The sequence below is a fragment of the Hemiscyllium ocellatum genome, chromosome 2 (assembly GCF_020745735.1).
Source record: "Hemiscyllium ocellatum isolate sHemOce1 chromosome 2, sHemOce1.pat.X.cur, whole genome shotgun sequence".
Taxonomy (NCBI): Eukaryota; Metazoa; Chordata; class Chondrichthyes; order Orectolobiformes; family Hemiscylliidae; genus Hemiscyllium; species Hemiscyllium ocellatum.
The window spans coordinates 141,216,098-141,235,197 of NC_083402.1; the positions used below are offsets into that span (position 1 = coordinate 141,216,098).

Here is a 19,100-nt window from a genome sequence, read left to right on the forward strand (position 1 = left end):
AGGCGGGAGAAGGGGTCCTCAGGGGGTGGGCGGGAGTCTTGGTTGTAAAAGTAGGCACGGAGGCGAAGGCGGTGGAAGAATTGTTCAATATCTCGCCGGTGTGTTGAACTCATTGATTCGAGGGTGTAGGGGAATGAAGATGAGGCCTCTGCTGAGGACTGATCTTTCATCCTCAGAGAGGGGGAGGTCTGGAGGGATGGTGAAGATCCGGCAAGGTTGGGAGCTAGGACCTGGTGTGGGACTGGAGCTGGGGGTGGGGGCGGGAACAGAGATCGACGTGGGGCGGGGTTAGACGTGGTGACAAAGCTTGGTGTGGGGGTGGGGTTAAGCGTGGGGGCGGGGTCATGCGTGGTGATGGAAGTAAGCGTGGGGGCGGGGTTACGTGTGGTGGCGAAAGTCGGCGTGGGGACGGGGTTACGCGTGGTGACGAAGGTTTGCGTGAGGGCGGGGTTACGTGTAGTGACGAAAGACGGCGTGGGGGCAGAGACACCTGAGGCGTTGTGGTCGTGCAGGTTAGTGATGTCAGTGGGGGTGGAAGTGGCTGCGGCGACGGCAACCGAAGGGGCGGAAATGGTTGTGGCGACGAAAGAACCGTTGTCATTCCCAGTAGCCGCGGGGGTCGCGAGTCCGTCGGCAATTGTGGAAGTGGTTGTCTGTGCGGAGATCGCCGGGGCAGTTGTTTGGGCGGCGATCACGGAGGCTCCGTGGTCGGTGGGGGCGGAAGTGACGTCACGGCCGCCGGCGGCCGTTGGTGCTGCGGGCGCTGTAGCGGCCGCGTGTGTAAATCCGTCCGACATATTATGGAGGCTGGTAGAAGATTCTGGAAACGTTGAGGAATCACGAAAGTGGGGGTAAGTACATGAAAGTTTTCGGTACTTACTGTCTTTAATTTCTGATATGGCTAGGAAGAACTGTTTGTTTAGTGTATGGGTTCTTCTGTAGATGAAGAACAGTAGAGGTCCTTTACAAGTTTGAGAGAGTGTTGTAGGGCTGATTGCAGGGAATGTAGGTAGTGACGCATGGCTGCAAGGGTGGAGCGGAGGATCCCGAAGGAGGTCTGTTGCTGGAGGCTTCGGATTTGTTGCAGGTATAGGTTGTCCTGGTTGGGTCCAAATTTTGTTGGTTGGAATGTAGTCCGGAGACCGTGCGGGATCAGTCAGTTCCATAGGCAGGTGCTGAGAAAGGAGATGTGGCTGTGGTAGCGAATCTGTTTGAGAACGTGGCTGAAGAGCTTCTGTGCAGAGGAGATGACCTGGGGGGTGCAGTGAGAGAGAGACTCACTGAAATCCTTGTAGAGGGAGGAGGAGAGCTTCTTCAAGGAAGCCATCTTTGCAAGAGGATTCGCAGTAGGTTAAAATCTTCGAGTAAAAAGTGAGGTCTGCAGATGCTGGAGATCACAGTTGAAAATGTGTTGCTGGTTAAAGCACAGCAGGTTAGGCAGCATCCAAGGAACAGGAAATTCGACATTTCGGGCCAGAGCCCTTCATCAGGAATGAGGAGAGGGTGCCAGGCAGGCTCAGATAAAAGGTAGGGAGGAGGGACTTGGGGGAGAGGCGATGGAGATGTGATAGGTGGAAGGAGGTCAAGGTGAGGGTGATAGGCCGGAGTGGGGTGGGGGCGGAGAGGTCAGGAAGAAGATTGCAGGTTAGGAGGGCGGTGCTGAGTTGAGGGAACCGACTGAGACAAGGTGGGGGGAGGGGAAATGAGGAAACTGGAGAAATCTGAGTTCATTCCTTGTGGTTGGAGGGTTCCCAGGCGGAAGATGAGGCGCTCTCCCTCCAACCGTCGTGTTGTTATGTTCTGCCGATGGAGGAGTCCAAGGAGTGGGAGGGAGAGTTAAAGTGTTGAGCCACGGGGTGGTTGGGTTGGTTGGTCCGGGCATCCCAGAGGTGTTCCCTGAAGCGTTCCGCAAGTAGGCGGCCTGTCTCCCCAATATAGAGGAGGCCACATCGGTTGCAGCGGATGCAATAGATGATGTGTGTGGAGGTGCAGGTGAATTTGTGGCGGATATGGAAGGATCCCTTGGGGCCTTGGAGAGAAGTAAGGGAGGAGGTGTGGGCGCAATTTTACATTTTCTGTGGTTGCAGGGGAAGATGCCGGGAGTGAAGGTTGGGTTAGTGGGGGATGTGACCTGACGAGGGAGTCACGAAGGGAGTGGTCTTTGCGGAACGCTGATAGGGGAGGGGAGGGAAATATATCCCTGGTGGTGGGGTCCATTTGGAGGTGGCGGAAATGACGGCGGATGATACGCTGTATACGGACGTTGGTGGGGTGGTAGGTGAGAACCAGTGGGGTTCTGTCTTGGTGGCGGTTGGAGGAGCGGGGCTCAAGGGCGGAGGAGCGGGAAGTGGAGGAGATGCGGTGGAGGGCATGTTTGAAGGGCCTACCGTTACTCCCAATTTCTATGTTTCAATGAAATATAGAAAGAGAAGTCTACATACAAAATGACATTGTTGCCATTTTCAGTTTGTGTGAACAGTGTTTAAGTCCTCCTCAAACCCTAACAACTCCAAACAGCAGTCCATCAGATATGGCAAGGTCATACTTATAATCCATTGACCTGGTTTATACCATACTGTAAGTTGTCCAAAAGAGGTCAACCTCAACTTGCTTCTCAAAATGCTGCACTCAATATTTAGGAAAGAATCTTCACCTCAAATTTGTCTAAAAATTCATTTGGCTTCATCATGCCTTAATACTCAAAGACAATTTGGTTAACAATGCTTAACGGTTTTTGAGATTGTCTTTTACAGAACACTTCTAAAGTGTCAATCTGGTTGTCTTTACAATAATAAAATCAAGGAGTGCTGGAAATCTGAAACAAAAACAAAGTGACTGAGAAAGTCAAGAGATCTGGTAGTATCTGTGGATAGAAAAACAAAGTTAATATGTTGAGTGCAAAAGATCCCTGGAGAAGTTCCCTAAGAAAGGAGGATTCTAGGAAGGGGATGAGTCGACCACAGTTAACCAGGGAAATTCAGAACACCATCAAATTACCGTAAAATGTGGCAGACAAGAGGGTTGGAAAAGTTTTAAAAACTAAGATGACCAAAAATTAATAACGAGGAAGAAAACAAACTTTGAGGGTAAACTTGCAACTAATACCAAGACAGACAGCAAGAGATTCTCTAAATATACTGTTACGACATGGGATAAACCTCACTGCTTAATTTAAACCAGCAACACAAAAGATTTATCCCATGCAGTAATGTGAAAATTCAAGAGGCCAAGAGCTATTTGAACAATTAACAACTTTATTTCTTAGGAAACTTGACTGAGTAACTATGCATAATTTTTCATCCTTGTGGAAGAGTCTGGGACCAGAGGTCACAATGTCAGAGTAAATGGTTGCCTATTTAAAGGCAGAAAGGAAAACAAATTTCTTTTCTCAAAGTAGCAAATCTGTGGAATTATTCACCACATTGCTCATTGGCTTATTCGCATCAAATGCTCACCACTGTACCATACTTTTGCTAGATAGGAAAGGTGGTGACATGAGGGGATCCAATGGATTGGAAAAGAAATTAGCATATGTACTAGCATTGTAATAGTATCTGAAATGTTAACTGATTGATAGAATTGAGATGCCTAATGCCTAATTAGTCCATGGGCTAACTCTTAGGCATGTGTTGCTGGTTAAAGCACAGCAGGTTAGGCAGCATCCAAGGAACAGGAAATTCGACGTTTCGGGCCAGAGCCTGATGAAGGGCTCTGGCCCGAAACGTCGAATTTCCTGTTCCTTGGATGCTGCCTAACCTGTTGTGCTTTAACCAGCAACACATTTTCAGCTCTGATCTCCAGCATCTGCAGACCTCACTTTTTACCCTAACTCTTAGGCATTTCTAGTGAGCAGCACTTTGTGGGTTTGACAATGCCAAGATTGTTCGGGCCTATCCAGATCAGACAATTCCCATCCCTTGAAAACAAAAAAATAACTGTCTAGACTCCAAAACCACCTAGACTCAAAATATTAGCTTGCCCTCTCTCCTGCTGCACGACCTGTTGTAATTTTCAGCATTTTTTGTTTCCAGTACAGAGTCCAACATCTGCAGTAATTTGCTTCTACATTCGATCCCATTCCTTGAGTGGCACAAGAACCACTCAGGTTTTTAACAAAAAAAATAGATAGCTGAAGATTGCAGACAGGCATCAGGAAAAACAACAAATGATTTCTTGAATTCAATTTTGGAAATGTCAGAGTAATACTGGAATGCTTAATATTAGAAATCGCAGGTTTCAAGCCCAGCATTACAGCCTTGCAAAATAATGCTGTGCAAATTTGTGAACTCATCATGTTTGGTAACAAGCATTTGTGACAAATGAAAGTCAGTGAACATTAATAGATTGTTCCAAAGTACACTGCACTCATGATCTGACAGATGCTAGCAAAAACATGCTGACTCTGCTATTGACATACATTGTTTTGATGTAGACAGTACGTCACATGTAAACCTAGCTCAGGTACAGTCTCCCAACATGTGCAAAATTCCTAGCTGAATCTTTTCCCCTTGTATGTGACAGGCCAGTTTACTTCTTTTCCTGCTTTACTTGCATCTGAATCTGAAGCCTGAAGAATCACTGGTTTTACTGAAATGGTTTGAAGGATGCAAGATTATTTTTGTACACTTCATATATCTTGCAGAGTCATACATCACAGAAACAGACCCTTCAGCCCAATTTGTCCATGCTAACCAGGGTTTCCCAAATTAAACTAGTCCCATTTATCTACATGTGGCCTGTATCCCTCTAAATCTTTCCAAATGTCTTTTAAATGTTCTAATTGTACCTGTTTCGCCCACTTCCTCTGGAAGCTCATTCCATAAATACAACTCCCTGTGTGAAAGATTTGCCTCTCAGGCCCCTTTTACATCTTTCCCTTCTCATCTTAAACCTATACCCAATAGTTTGGATTCCCCTATCCTGGGCAAAAGACCTTGGCTATTCATCTTATCTATGACTCTCAGGATTTTATGAACTCTATAAGATCACCCAACCGCGTCCAAGGAAAGAGGTCGAGAATCTCCTAATAACGCAAACCTTCCAACTTCAGTTCACATCTTGGTAAATATTTTTTGCATCCCTTCCAGTTTAATAACATCTTTCTCTCACTGGCCTTCACAGTTAGCTCATTCAATATACAGCACGATTATTTTAGACCAGCTATTTTACCAAACATTTTCCAAAGAAACAAGAACAATAATTGGTGGTAAAACTCATGTGTGGGAGCATTTCTGTACAGAAACCATATTTTGGTCACTGGACCCCAAATTGCTTTCTCTGATGCCAGATGCAGGCAGACCTGCTGAAGTTTTCTAGCAACTTGTTTGTTTCTGATTTCATCATCTGTGGTTTTTTGGGCTACCCCTACCTCCACCAGGGGAGATTTGATAGAATAATGAGCCCTTAACCAGGGAATATTCTGGAAATAAACAGCAGCAGACTAGAGGTTTGATATGAAGTGCGGGAGCCACATGCACTATGCACTACACAGTTGTAGTCATTTGGGGATCAGTTAGCTGGACAGCTGGTTTGTGAGGCTAACAGTGTGAGTTCAATTCCCACTCTAGCACAAAAGACTTGCCTTCGCAATCACTCCCCTCACCTGAGATGCGGTGACCCTCAGCATAAACCATCACCAGTCACCAGTATGGTCTGGTAGGACTACAATGACTTTAAATACTTGGTATCCATTTAAATATTCAGCAACTTTTGTTTTTTTCCCTCAGAAATCTTCAAAGTAGACAGTATTGCCACAGAGCATGGAATACGGAGTGTTGCCACTTCAAACACTGAATTTACACAGAAGCCAAAACCACATGAATTATGTCATTGGTACCAAAGTAATGAAAAGAGTTCACAAGATCAGAGGTGATGGTGAAGACTAGTACAATTACAACATTTAAAAGGCATCTGGATTAGTATATAAAAAGTAGGGTTTAATGGGATGAGCTAAATGCTGGCCAATGGGGTTATGTTAATTTAGGATATCTGGTCAGAACAGACAAATTGGACCAAAGGGTCTGTTTCCATGCTGTACATCTCTATTACTCTAAGTCAAGGACGTATTCTGAGTTCAAATCAATGTTAGAATTTTGGGTAGCCAGAAAAATTAGCAGTTTGAAATTATTAATTTGGTTTCAAATAAACACAAATATACAGATATAAATTATTCTGGACATTCCCAGACCATGAAAAAAAAACAAAACAAAAAGTCTGTCTTGAAGAACAGCTTTTACCTGGAGTTCTTGGCTTTTGTATGCTTGTTCCTGTTTAATTTTGTTCACCATACTAGCTTTCATCTCATCCAGAGTAGCCTGAAGAGCACCGAACTCCTCTTCTAAGTCAATCATCACTTTGGTGGTATTGACCTGCATGAAAAACGTGAGTAAAAAACAACTTTTTAAACTTACACATATGCTGAATTAGCACATTAAACAAAACAGAAGTCACAATCAAATTTTGGTATCAGCAAATAAAACAATCCAGAAAGAAAGAGATACTAAAAGACTAATGTTTCTTTTGCTTGTACATAATCAATTCGTATTAGCTTCTATACTCAATTCATTTCAAAATGCTTTGACCAGTCTTTGAAAGAAAGATATACAGCAATTCATGGATTTCAGGATGACAGAATGGTGAAATAAGTAATGCATATAGACTTAAACATTGAGAAATATTAAATGAAGCACACATGGGGGTGGGAGGGGAGAAAATGGGGAGAATGTGAGAAGACTGTATGCTAAACGTGACAATTTTGAAAATATGAAATCACAAGTTGAAGCCCATACACAAATTCTTAAATGTGATGTGGCAAACATGATGTGGTGAGGAAAAGAACACAATAACTGTACCCATGCTAGACTATTAACCACAGTTTAGGCATCAGCTGGAATGTTGTGGACAACACTGGACAATGATTATTTGGTGAATGAGATTAATGAATCATGGAAGCTCTTAATTTCCAGACCAAACTCAAATTTCAGATTATGAAAGAAATGGGAATAACAGCAATTTAAAAGGGAGACTAGAGAGGAACTTTACAGCAAGTCTGACTACAATCTCATATTCATGGAGTTGCATCACATTTGCATTATGAATTGTGAAGGTAAACCCCCTGAAGCTCAGTCTGCTTGAACATGTACAGAAATAGCCAAAGGATTAGTTGCCATTATGGAAAATGGAACAACAGAAAATTTAAATCATGAGAGTAGATTACCCTCATTTCCAGAGATGGAGCCACATCACCAGCAGATGAATGAAGTGGTTACGTAGACATGGGTTACAATACTGTCAAAGAAAACAAATAAGAATTGGTCTTGATATTGTCACTTCCTACAAGAATTAAAATCAAAAGTATTTTGAGAGATAAACTATTACTAATTGAACTGAAAAAAATTTGGATTTTTCAAGAGAGATCCTTAATGAAATCTACAAAAAAAAAGGTGGTCTGTTAGTTTCCTGAAGCACCGTGCAGCTTTCTTAGGCTGGAGTTAACAACTGGTTAAATGCATGGAAGAATGCAACATAAATTTTAATATATTGTATCAAAGATTGACAGTTTTCAGATTGGAGATTGTTGGATCAGCATTTGAGATATTGGCTGGTGTCTTAGATGGGCAGGCAACCAGCTCCAACTGATGTTTGGTTCTCAAGAAGAGAATCCATTGGATTCGTTGACTGTTTGCCCTGGAAAATTTCTGGGCATGTAGTCTTCATTGAAGAATTGGAGCATTCAATAGTAACATAATAGAATACTCAATGATGCTAAATTTTGAATATTCCAGACACTAGTCACAGCATCAATACAACTGATGAGTACAATATAATGACAAGTCTTCACTTTCTTTCACAGTAGTCAAAAATGAAACAACTAATGACAGAAGAATTCATGGGATTCCCAAGAAACAATCAACTGGTGCTTCAGTTGTGACTTGGAGTATCATGTGAACAGCCCAAAGCAAATAGGCATGATCCTCTAAATAATACATGACATACTACGACACAAAGAAGAAAAAAGATATCAACAAGTTCTGGTGCACACTGTAGAAAAGACTTTGAATACATGAGAGAGTATATAGCAGAGGTTCTTGAGAAGGGTTCCAACATGAAAAATTTAAACTCTGAGGATAGTTTGGAAAAATTGGCACTTTTTTCCTTAGAGAAAAGGTCATGCATGAGGAGACCTGATAGAGGTATAAAATGTCATGAGGGGTGCAGATAATGTAGGTAAGAAGAAACTGTTTTTGCTCACAACAGGACTCAAACCAAAGGATTTGAATTTTTTTTTAAAAAGCAGCAAATACAAGAGGAGAATAAAAGCTTTTTCATACAAGTAGTAAGGGTCTGGAAAGCACTGCCTGGAAATGTATTGGCAACAGTTTCAACTGCAGCATTCAAGGGGACAATGGATTAATATTTAAATAGAAACCACATACAGGGTTACAGGGAAACAGCAAGAAATTGAGGCTAAGCCAAAATACTCAGACAACCAGAGCAGACAAAATGGGCTGAATCGCCTCCGGTATTGTAAAAACTCTTGTGAATCAACTAAGCACAATATATTTTAGTCCTTTGATCAATTCATTAGATGACTCCTTTAGTTGCGCAGTATTAAGTGCATGTACTTTACACATTTTGGCCATGAACTGTTGATGCACTTCCCTATTTCATTAAGTGATGAAGATTAAGGAATGTGCTCAGGTAAAATATTTGTAATTCATGTGAACTAGCTAGAGTAAGCCATTTCAAACCACATCCTTTCACTTCTCATGAAATACTTACCTTGAGTCAACCTGCTCTGAGGAAAGCATAAAAGAATCTTGGCATGGAACATGACAAGGCATTCATTTCATGAAAATTAGTTGACCCGTAGTTTATTCAGAAAATCTTCTCCCCAACATGATTATTGTTCATTTATGAATTCCTGAGGCACATGATAGATATTTGCCTGTTCAGATGTCTTATGACACAACTCTAGGACTTCAACCAAGGTCTACTGGTTTAAACTTAGGAACACTACCATGGCACCACAAGAACCCCCAAACCTTCCAGACAATAGGCCAGACACCACCATCACCATCCTGGGATATTTCCCACTGGTAGGACAGACCCAGCAGAGGTGACAGCACAGTGGTATACAATGGGGAAGGAATTGCTCTGCGAGTCTTCAACATTGAGTCCCAAAGACCATGAAGTCTCATGGCTTCAAGTTAAACAGAGCAAGGAAATCTCCCGATTGCAACGTACCGTCCTCCCTCAGTTGATGAATCAATGTTCTTCTATGTTAAAGAACATCAAGTACTGAGGGAAGCAGGGGTGCAAAATGTCCTCTGGTGTGGGATTTCAATGTCCATCACCAAGGAGTGATTCAGCAACAGCACCGCCAATCAAACTTGTTGGGTCCTAAAGGACATAGCTGCTCATCTCAGGCTAGGGCAGGTGATGAGGGATTCAACTACAGAAAAAAAAGATTACCTTACCTCATCCTAATCAATCTGCCAGATGCAGGTGCATCTATCCATGGCTATTGGTAAGAATGACCACCGCACAGTCATAGAGATTGTCAGCATGGAAACAGACCCTTCGGTCCAACCCAACCAGGTATCCCAACCCAATCTAGTCCCACCTGCCAGCACTCGGCCCATATCCTTCCAAACCCTTTCTATTCACATACCCATCCAAATGCCTCTCAAATGTCGCAATTGTACCAGCCTCCACCACTTCCTCTGGCAGCTCATTCCATACACGTACCACCCTCTGTGTGAAAAAGTTGCCCCGTAGGTCTCTTTTATATCTTTCCCCTCTCACCCTAAACCTATGCCCTCTAGTTCTGGACTCCCCCTCCTGCCTTCAATGAGAATACCATCTATCATGTTGAATAGCATTATCACCATGCAAAGTGCCACATAGCAACATCCTGACAAGTATTATTCGGCAATTTGGTGAAAATGAGAACTGCAGATGCTGGAGATTAGAGTCAAGATTAGACTGGTGCTGGGAAAGCACAGCATGTCAGGCAACATCCGAGGAGCAGGAAAATTGACACTTCGGGCAGAAGCCATTCATCAGCCCTTTCTGATGAAAGGCTCCTGCCCGAAACGGCGATTCTCCTGCTCCTCGGATGCTGCCTGACCTGCTGTGCTTTGGCAGCACCACTCTAATCTTATTTAGCAATTTGTCTACATCATCCTTTACTTGGGTAGATTTGCATAAAGTTGAATTGCAATAACCAAATACTAATTTATAGACAATTAAACTATGGATATGAGTACAGGAAAAAAGTTTGAATGAGTACATGTATGCAATTTTGGAGAAAAGGCATAATACACTTAAAAATACTACCTGAACATTTTTTAAAGTATGGTTCAATGTCTCAATAAAATTCTGTATTTCATCATCTTTGTTTGCCAGTGTTGTGATAATTCTTTGCAATGCTTCCTATAAAAAAAGAGGAGAAATAGGTCATCCAAATAAAACAAAAATCACTACCTATGAACTAATATCAATATCTGATGTAGAGCTGGAAGCTTTTCATGCAATGCTATATATGCAAGTGTTAAGCAGATGTAAAAGCCTTAGCCCTCACCAATTTCCACAACCTTTTTAATTAAAACATGGTCAATTTTAACTAGACGGTCTTGCATGGATTGTCTAAGCATTCAAAGTGAGAGTTTCATAATTTTAAATCATGGAATGAAACTACTCACCCATATTGTCCACGTAGGAAATACAAGCTGTATCTAACCTAGCAAGTCTTCTCAGAATCTTCTATATTTCAACAAAATCACCTTTCACTCTTAGATTCTGAAAGTATAGGCCCAATTTCACTCAGACTCTCATCTTAAGACAAGCATAAACCTTCACAAACTGACCCTAATACAATTACATCTTTCCTTAGAGAAGGAGAAATGCGTCTTTCTAATTGTCACCTACACTTGAATCCTGACTTTGTGCTCTTCAAACAAGTACAAAGTCTCTCATAACATTAACATATACAAATTTCACAACTCAAATCTGCATTTGCATTCTGACTACCAAAGTGAGTAACCTCGCATTATACTATGATCTTAATGCCTACTCACTTCACTTACTTACCTTTTTCCAGCCACTTCAGTTTATATTTTCACTTAACCTTACATTGTAAGCAAACTTAGCTATATTACTCAAGTCCTTTTTCCAAGTCATTAATATAAATCATGAATAATAGATACCACTATCGATTCTAGTGGCGCTCCACAGGCAACAGCCTGGCAATTTGAAAATGTCACATTTATCCTTAGTCTTTGCTTCCTGTGCATTAATCACAGTTTATCAATGTATATATCCAACATCATGAGCCACACCTTGAATATTAATCCTTTATGTTGTACCTTACATGCATCAATCTCCAGCTAAAATAAAAGTGTTTTAAGATACAATTCCTAATCAACATTTGACCCTATCAATTATTTGCTTTTCACAATTATTAAATCTTCAGTATTTAATTAAACTATATACTAAACCAGTCACTAGATCCTGGCATTTAAAATGACAGAAAGGTCAAGTAAATCTCCATAGGGTAATTCAGGCAACAGACAAGACCTAACAGAAAAGCATCAAGTGCAAAAGAAAATCTACAACAAAATAGGTTCAACCCACTGACATGCATAACTACAATTGATTTGTTTTAATCACTGTATTGTAACCACTGGTTTTCTCTCAATTATCACTCTCGGTGAATTGCGAGTGATATTAGACATAGGTTTGCACTTGCTTTATCAGTTGTATTGTAATTTTCCAAAGCAGGTTTAAAAACAGAGTTAAGGCATTGAGCAGTCAAGTCTCCTTTGCATGATACACAAATAGTTCATATTCTTTTTTCATTGAATGTTCACTGGTCCTCTTTACATGCACTTTTACATTTAATTTTTCTCCTTAAAAGTGGTTTTGCTTTTGTGCATGCTGGTTGAGAGCATGGGACACGAATGGCTGGAATACAGATGTCAGGTTTCACTCAAAAAAAAAACGTTGGTATTGCCAGTCTCACTCACTCAAGTCTTTTCAGTTCTACCACCCCATCCCTGCAGATTTTCAAAAGCCCAATGCAAAAAATGGGATAGACTGTCAAAAATACCACCAATAAAGGCCCCTACACCAATATTCAAGAGCCAAGTAAATTTAATTCAATCCACATGAACAAACTAACAGAGGGTCTAATCATATCCTCTGAATCTTAAAAGCTAAGCTCCTCACTGCCAAATACTCTTGCCAGTATCAAATATACTGAGCAGAGATTTGTCAATCTGCCAATCCATTAATCTTATAAATGCATTCGTCACTGTCAGTTGAATCAGACAGTAGTCATTCCATTTTTGGTTCAGACTACATATAGATTAGACTTTGGTACAGGTCTTTAAAAAGACTGCTCAAACGCTGAGATAAAGTTGAGTTCCTTTCAAATCTGATGTTTTATGATATCAAAATGGTCTTTGCTATATGCTACTCAAATAAAGCTAATACTGTTTCAAGACATGACTGTTGTTGAACAATAACTAAACAAGATCATAAACATCATAAAAATTGGAAAACATCTGTCAAATTAACTACTTCCAAAAAGAGCAATAGCACTTCCCATGCAAGTAATTTTATAACCCAAAGATACAAATATTTACAAATAAGTACTTAAAGCACTGAATGATACAATGTAAACCAACACTGCAACAAATGGATTACAACTCAGCCACCACCCTACATTAGTTCCCACGACTGATCTCACTGCAAGTCTAATATCCTCTAAACCAATGACTGCCAAAGCCACTGAGGATGGATGCAGATTGCTTACACACCAGAGTGATGCAGCATTTTCATTGCTCCGCAACAAGATGTTGGGATAACTCCCATCATTCCCTTTCTAAACCTGAACACAAAAAGGTCAAGGATTCATACGATTGTTAAGATCCTCAGTGCAAATAAAATGAGGACTGAAAAATAAGACCCAGACATTTAAACCAAATAAATCACACGACTGATTCAAAACTGAAATACACCCAAATGAACTAACCAGAAATAGAGGGAAGGGAGAAGAAGGATGTGAAAAGGGTGGCGAGGGGGGTCAGAGAGGGGCAAGCAGTGGGGTGAGAGGGTGGCAAAGGGTGAAGAGGAGGCGGCAAGGGGTGCAGGGGTGGGGGAAGGGGGTGCAGGGGTGGGGGAAGGGGGTGCAGGGGTGGGGGAAGGGGGTGCAGGGGTGGGGGAAGGGGGTGCAGGGATGGGGGAAGGGGGTGCAGGGGTGGGGGAAGGGGGTGCAGGGGTGGGGGAAGGGGGTGCAGGGGTGGGGGAAGGGGGTGCAGGGGTGGGGGAAGGGGGTGCAGGGGTGGGGGAAGGGGGTGCAGGGGTGGGGGAAGGGGTGCAGGGGTGGGGGAAGGGGGTGCAGGGGTGGGGGAAGGGGGTGCAGGGGTGGGGGAAGGGGGTGCAGGGGTGGGGGAAGGGGGTGCAGGGGTGGGGGAAGGGGGTGCAGGGGTGGGGGAAGGGGGTGCAGGGGTGGGGGAAGGGGGTGCAGGGGTGGGGGAAGGGGGTGCAGGGGTGGGGGAAGGGGTTGCGGCGAGGGGGAGGGTCGCTGAGGGAAGGGTCGGCGAGCAGATAGAGTGGAAGAGACACAGAGAGGGAGAGAGATTAGGTCACCCTGGCTCGGGGATGACCAGCCCCTGACCCTTCCTACCGCTTAAGACGCTGCTGGTGGATAGACAACGAGGAAGGCTTGGAAAGAACAGTCCCTGATGAAGGGATGACCGGACTCAAAACATTCACTCTGCTTTCTCCCGCCAGATCGTCTGAGCTTCCCACCCCCTCCCCAACAATTTCTGTTTCCATCTCGAAACCAGCAGGGTTCCTCCAAGGGCGATCTCAATTCTCTCAGGCCTTGGCGCTTACCCGCTGCGAGTCCATCGAGGCGGTCAAGAGCGGGCGCCCCCTGAAAACAAGAGACACCCGGCGCCACCAGGATCCGGGAACCGCGCACGGACGAGCTGGGCCCAGTGCGCAGGCGCGCCAACCGACGATGCGGCGCAGGAGGTCGGGCTGGGGGGGGGGGGCGGGCGAAAGTGACGTCACGCGCGTGCGTGCGCGCCGAGAGCCGCGTGCGGTTGCCTTGGAGACAGCAGGCGCCGTTGGCGACGTCCAACCGTCCCGACCAGGATCAAGAGCGGGATTGGGATGGTAATGAAATTGGCTGGATTTGAACATTGAACTCAAACCCATCCCGCGCCATTTGGATAATACTAAGCAGCGTCATATGATTATTGTAAATGCCGTGATGCGGAAGCGAAAAGAAAAATCCCTGATACAGTTCTGAAGGAGGGTGACTGGACTCTTAATTGACTCTGCTTTCTCTCTCCACAGATGCTGCCTGACCTGCTGAGTTTCTCCAGCAATTCCTGTTTCGTTTCAGATTTTCAGCCTCTGCAGTTCTTTGTTTAACAAAAAAACTTGTGGATCATTCCACATGTAATGAATCTTTCTTAGAGCATGGAAAGGGAACCTTCGGTCCAACTCGTCCATGCTGACCAGATATCCTAAATAAATTGCCAGCACTTGGCCCATATCCCCCCCCCAAAACATTATGGGTAATTTAGTATGGCCAATTCACCTAAAATGCACATCTTTGAACTGTGGGAGGAAACCAGGGGAGAATGTGCAAACTCCACAGAGACAGTTGCCCGAAGCTGGAATCGAACCCGAGTCACTGGTGCCATGAGGCAACAGTGCTAACTGCTGTAACGTTGTAGTTCTGTTCTCATGCAATCCAGTGTTACAAGGAAATAATGTAATGGCAGCACCATTTCAACTAACAGGGCCGGAATCACGCTACAACCAATACATGCTTTAAAAGTTTGCGCTTTAGAAATAGTGTCCCCAGTTCGTCAGTCACGTTATAACAAATTTGCATTAATGAAACACACGTTCGAGCAGAATGGCCTGTTTAAGGGCATCACAGATTCTGGGCAAAAGACAAGAAAGTGGAATTGAGGATTATTAGATCAGCTGTGATCTTATTGAATGGTGGAGCAGACTTGATTGGCTGAATGACTTACTTCTGCTCCTATATAGAGTAATACAGTCACACAGTACAGAAATAGACCCTTCAGTCTCACTCATCCATGCCAACCAGACATCCCAATCTGACCTAGCCCCATTTGCCATCATTTAGCCTATATGCCTCTAAAACTTTCCTATTCATATACCTATCTGGATATCTTTTAAATGTAATTGTACCCGTGTCCACCACTTCCTCTGGCAGCGTGTACCACCTCTGCATGAAAAAGGTACCCTTCAGGTGCTTTATACATCATACCCATCTCACCTTAAACTATGCCCCCTAGTTTTGGACTCCCCTACCCTAGGAAAATGGCGTTGGCTATTTACCTGATCCATGCACCTCGTGATTTTAAAAAATGGTCACCCCTCAGCGTCTATATACCAAGGAATCATATCACAGCCTAACCAACCTCTCCTAATAACTTTAACCCCCAGTCCTGGTAATATCCTTGTAAATCTTTAGTGCACCTTCAAGTTTAACAACATCATTCCTATAGGACCAGAATTGAACGCAATAGGCTAAAATTGGCCTCACCAGTGTCCACCGTTGCTCCTTTTACCACTCACCATAGTTATGTAGATTCTATAGTTTAATGGTTTTTACAGTAAGCTTAATAGGTCAGGAGTATGCCTTCTTAACAATTCAATTGACTTCCCATTGACTGCAGGCTGTAGATGCCTTATCAACACAAACTCTGAAGAAGCATCAAATCACTGACAGCAGTGAGTACAGTTGGAAGTAATGTAAAACTCCAGGAGTTGCTGTCAGCTCCAGTTGAATAATGATAACACGCAACAGTTGATTCTCATTTCTTACAGAAATAAGGTAATTGATCTACCTCAGCAGGTAGTGGCGGCAGGGTCAATGAATAGTTTTAAGGTGGAGTTAGAAAACTTCTTGGTAGGCAAGGGAACCACATCTTATTGGGGAATAGATGAGAATGTAGAATTCAAAACACAAACACTTCAACCATGATGTTAATGAATTAGGAGTAGGACCAATTAGAGACCAACAAAATAACTTGTGTGAGGAGTTAGAAGATGTGGACAGGATTCTTAGAGAAGATTTTCCATCACTTCACAAAATAGAAGGATGTAGATATTGTGGTTGAAGAGGGGGAATGCTAAATATTGGGTAGCATAAGCATAGTGAGAAAGGAGATATTAAGGAGTTTAACCTCTTTGAAAGTGGAAGAATCACAAGGCTCAGAAAAAAAAGGAGAAAGTGAGGACTACAGATGCTGGGGATCAGAGCTTAAAAATGTGTTGCTGGAAAAGCGCAGCAGGTCAGGCAGCAACAAAGGAGAAGGAGAATCGACGGGGCTTATGCCTGACCTGCTGCGCTTTTCCAGCAACACATTTTTAAGCTCAGAAAAGAAAGTCCTAGTCTTCAAAGAGAAGTACAAAACCAAAGATCAAAAATATATGATGAAGGTCATCCCAGGAGCAAACAAATTAGACTGCAGTATAACTGCTTCAAACTAATGCTGCTGGCTTTTACATGGTGTCGAGGGTATCCACTGTGTCCTGCAAAACCTAGCCTATGCATGTGGTATCAATCAATCCTTCTGCTGACTGTGATTTGTGATGTTGAGTGTCTGACTTCCAATGTTTAATGAGCATAAATTCCCTACATTTAATTTTGGAAAGACCAAAACCACTGCTTTTGGGTCCTTTCCACATCTGTTTTACAGGTGTTGATTTGATTCCTCTTCCTGACTGCTGTGAGGCAAGTAGCAATCTTGACTGAAGTGTATGAAATTATGAATGGTCTTTGACAAGGTTGATGTGGAAAGAATGTTTTGTATCGTGGATCAGCACAAGACTTGGGGCACTGTTTCAATATTAGGAGTAATCCTTTTAGGACAAAAACAAGATTGTTTTGTTTCCTGACGATTGTGTGACTTTAGAACTCTATCCTTCAGAAGGCAGTGGAGGCAGGGTCATTAAATCTTTTAAGGCAGAGGTTTATAGATTCTTGTTCGACAACAGAATCAAGGGTTCTTGGGTAGAATTTGAAATACTAACCAATTAGCCATGATCTTATTGAATGGTGAATTAGGCTTGCAGGTCTGAGCAGTTTATGGCTAGATATAGAGAACAATTGTTGTCATCTGGTAACATCCTATTTACACAGTAATGATTCACTGAAACAAGTGACTAGTTTAATATGAGCAGCATGTTTTGTAGATTGCATTACAGGTGGTACAGTGGCTGCACTGTTGCCTCACACTGCCAGGGACCAGAGTTTGATCCAGCCTTGGGCAACTGTCTATGTGGAGTTTGCACATTCTCCACGTGTCTATATGGATGCGCAGGTTAGGTGAATTGGCCAGACTAAATTGTCCATAGTGTAAGATGCATTAGTCGGGGTAAATATAGGGGAATGAGTCTGGGTGGGTTACTCTCTGGAGGGTCAGTGTGGACTTGTTGGGCCAAAGGGCCTGTTTCCACACTGTTTGGATTCTATGAAACAATAGAGAAAACATATTTATGTTGTACAGCATTGCTAAAATATTAACAGGCTGTTTAATTGAATTAACAAAAACAAAAATTAAAATGTTACAAAGTTAAATAGTCTAGATTTTCCTTCATTGTTAATTTTGGTAGCAAGTGGTATAAGTTATATCATTACATCTAATCCTCCAGTGGCAAAGTGACCCCAAATATGACAGAAAATTGATTTTAAAACACCACAGCAAGGAGTATGGTAAATCAGACTGTGTACCCAATGTCCAGATGAGATTTTCTTCAGAAGTAGGGAATTGATAAGCCATTGGTAATAGATTCAGTACACCAATTTTGTCCTTGTTGGTATATTTATTCACAGGATGCAGCATTATTTGAGGGTGGCACGGTGGCACAGTGGTTAGCACTGCTGCCTCACAGCGCCTGAGACCCAGGTTCAATTCCCAACTCAGATGACTGACTGTGTGGAGTTTGCATGTTCCCCCCGTGTCTGCGTGGGTTTCCTCCCACTGTCACAAAGATGTGTGGGTCAGGTGAATTGGCCATGCTAAATTGCCCGTAGTGTTAGGTAAGGGGTAAATGTATGGGTGGGTTGCGTGTCGGTGTGGACTTGTTGGGCCGAAGGGCCTGTTTCCACACTGTAAGTAATCTAATCTATAGATTTTCCCTCTCCTAACTACCAAACCAGTGTCCTAGCTGACTCACTTTACATCTTGAGAAACCAGTGAAATCAAATTCAGAACCTAACCCTCTTGGTACATTTTTTTTTTAAATTGTCCTAAGCAGGCATATTCTGATTCACCTCCAGAAGTTGAAACATAGACCTTGTGGTCTAGAGATAAGGACACTGCCTTTGTGTCATAAGACCCATGAGATTATTTAATCAGCTGCTTAAACATGTTATGACATGCCTCCAGTGTAAGTGGAACTTGAACCCAGACCCGTTGGTCCAGAGGTAGATTCAGTTGCAACACAAGCATCCATGCTAACTCTGTTTATACATGCTCTCAGTCCTTAATCAAAAAATATCTATTGCTTGTGCATTTGTATTTTTAACAACAATGAATCTTTAACAGCTGTGTTCACATTTCTTTGCATGAACTTAATTAATGAAAAGAGTCAGGAATTCTGTTGAAGCAAAAACAGAATCTTCAGGTTTATATTGGAGGTTTAACTTTATGATCACCAATGTTCAATCTTCATTTTTAAATAAATGCTTCTTATTATAGTCTTCATTGAGGAGTTCACTTTTCATTTATGGCAGAAAAAAATGTAAAATTCAGAATATTGTGGCTTGGTTTGTGCATCCTATGTTTCAATTATTTGGTCTTATTTAAGTAATTGATCAGTAGTGCATTTAAATAAGCTGTAAGAAATATCAATTAATAAAGCAAGTTAATACAAAATGGCTACTGAATATTTTCTAAAGTTGATTTTATTTTTATCTCTGAAGGCAGCTAAATGGTAAGCAGTTTATGACTCTTTGATAGTTTTTGGAAGTTTACTAAGAAAAGTAATAATGTATTTTTGAAGTAAAGTCATTGCTATAAGTTACAACAACC

At 42.5% G+C, this 19,100-nt stretch overlaps 1 protein-coding gene across 5 annotated transcripts in view; it reads right to left on the minus strand.

Annotated features, from left to right (window-relative positions):
• The window catches only part of fsd1l (fibronectin type III and SPRY domain containing 1-like), a 59,204-nt gene extending 45,209 nt beyond the window's left edge, over positions 1-13,995 (minus strand). For 4 of the 5 annotated variants that reach the window (XM_060840824.1, XM_060840805.1, XM_060840796.1 and 1 more), the window contains exons 1-3: positions 13,906-13,995; positions 10,342-10,437; positions 6,237-6,368 (exon numbers count right to left, since the gene is read on the minus strand). In XM_060840824.1, the coding sequence (XP_060696807.1) occupies positions 6,237-6,368; positions 10,342-10,437; positions 13,906-13,920 (243 nt within the window). In that variant the 5' untranslated portion in view covers positions 13,921-13,995. Of the gene's footprint in view, positions 1-6,236; positions 6,369-7,216; positions 7,288-10,341; positions 10,438-13,905 lie in introns of those variants that run through there. The other variant, XM_060840815.1, reaches the window with a different exon arrangement.
• Positions 13,996-19,100: the final 5,105 nt, after the last annotated feature.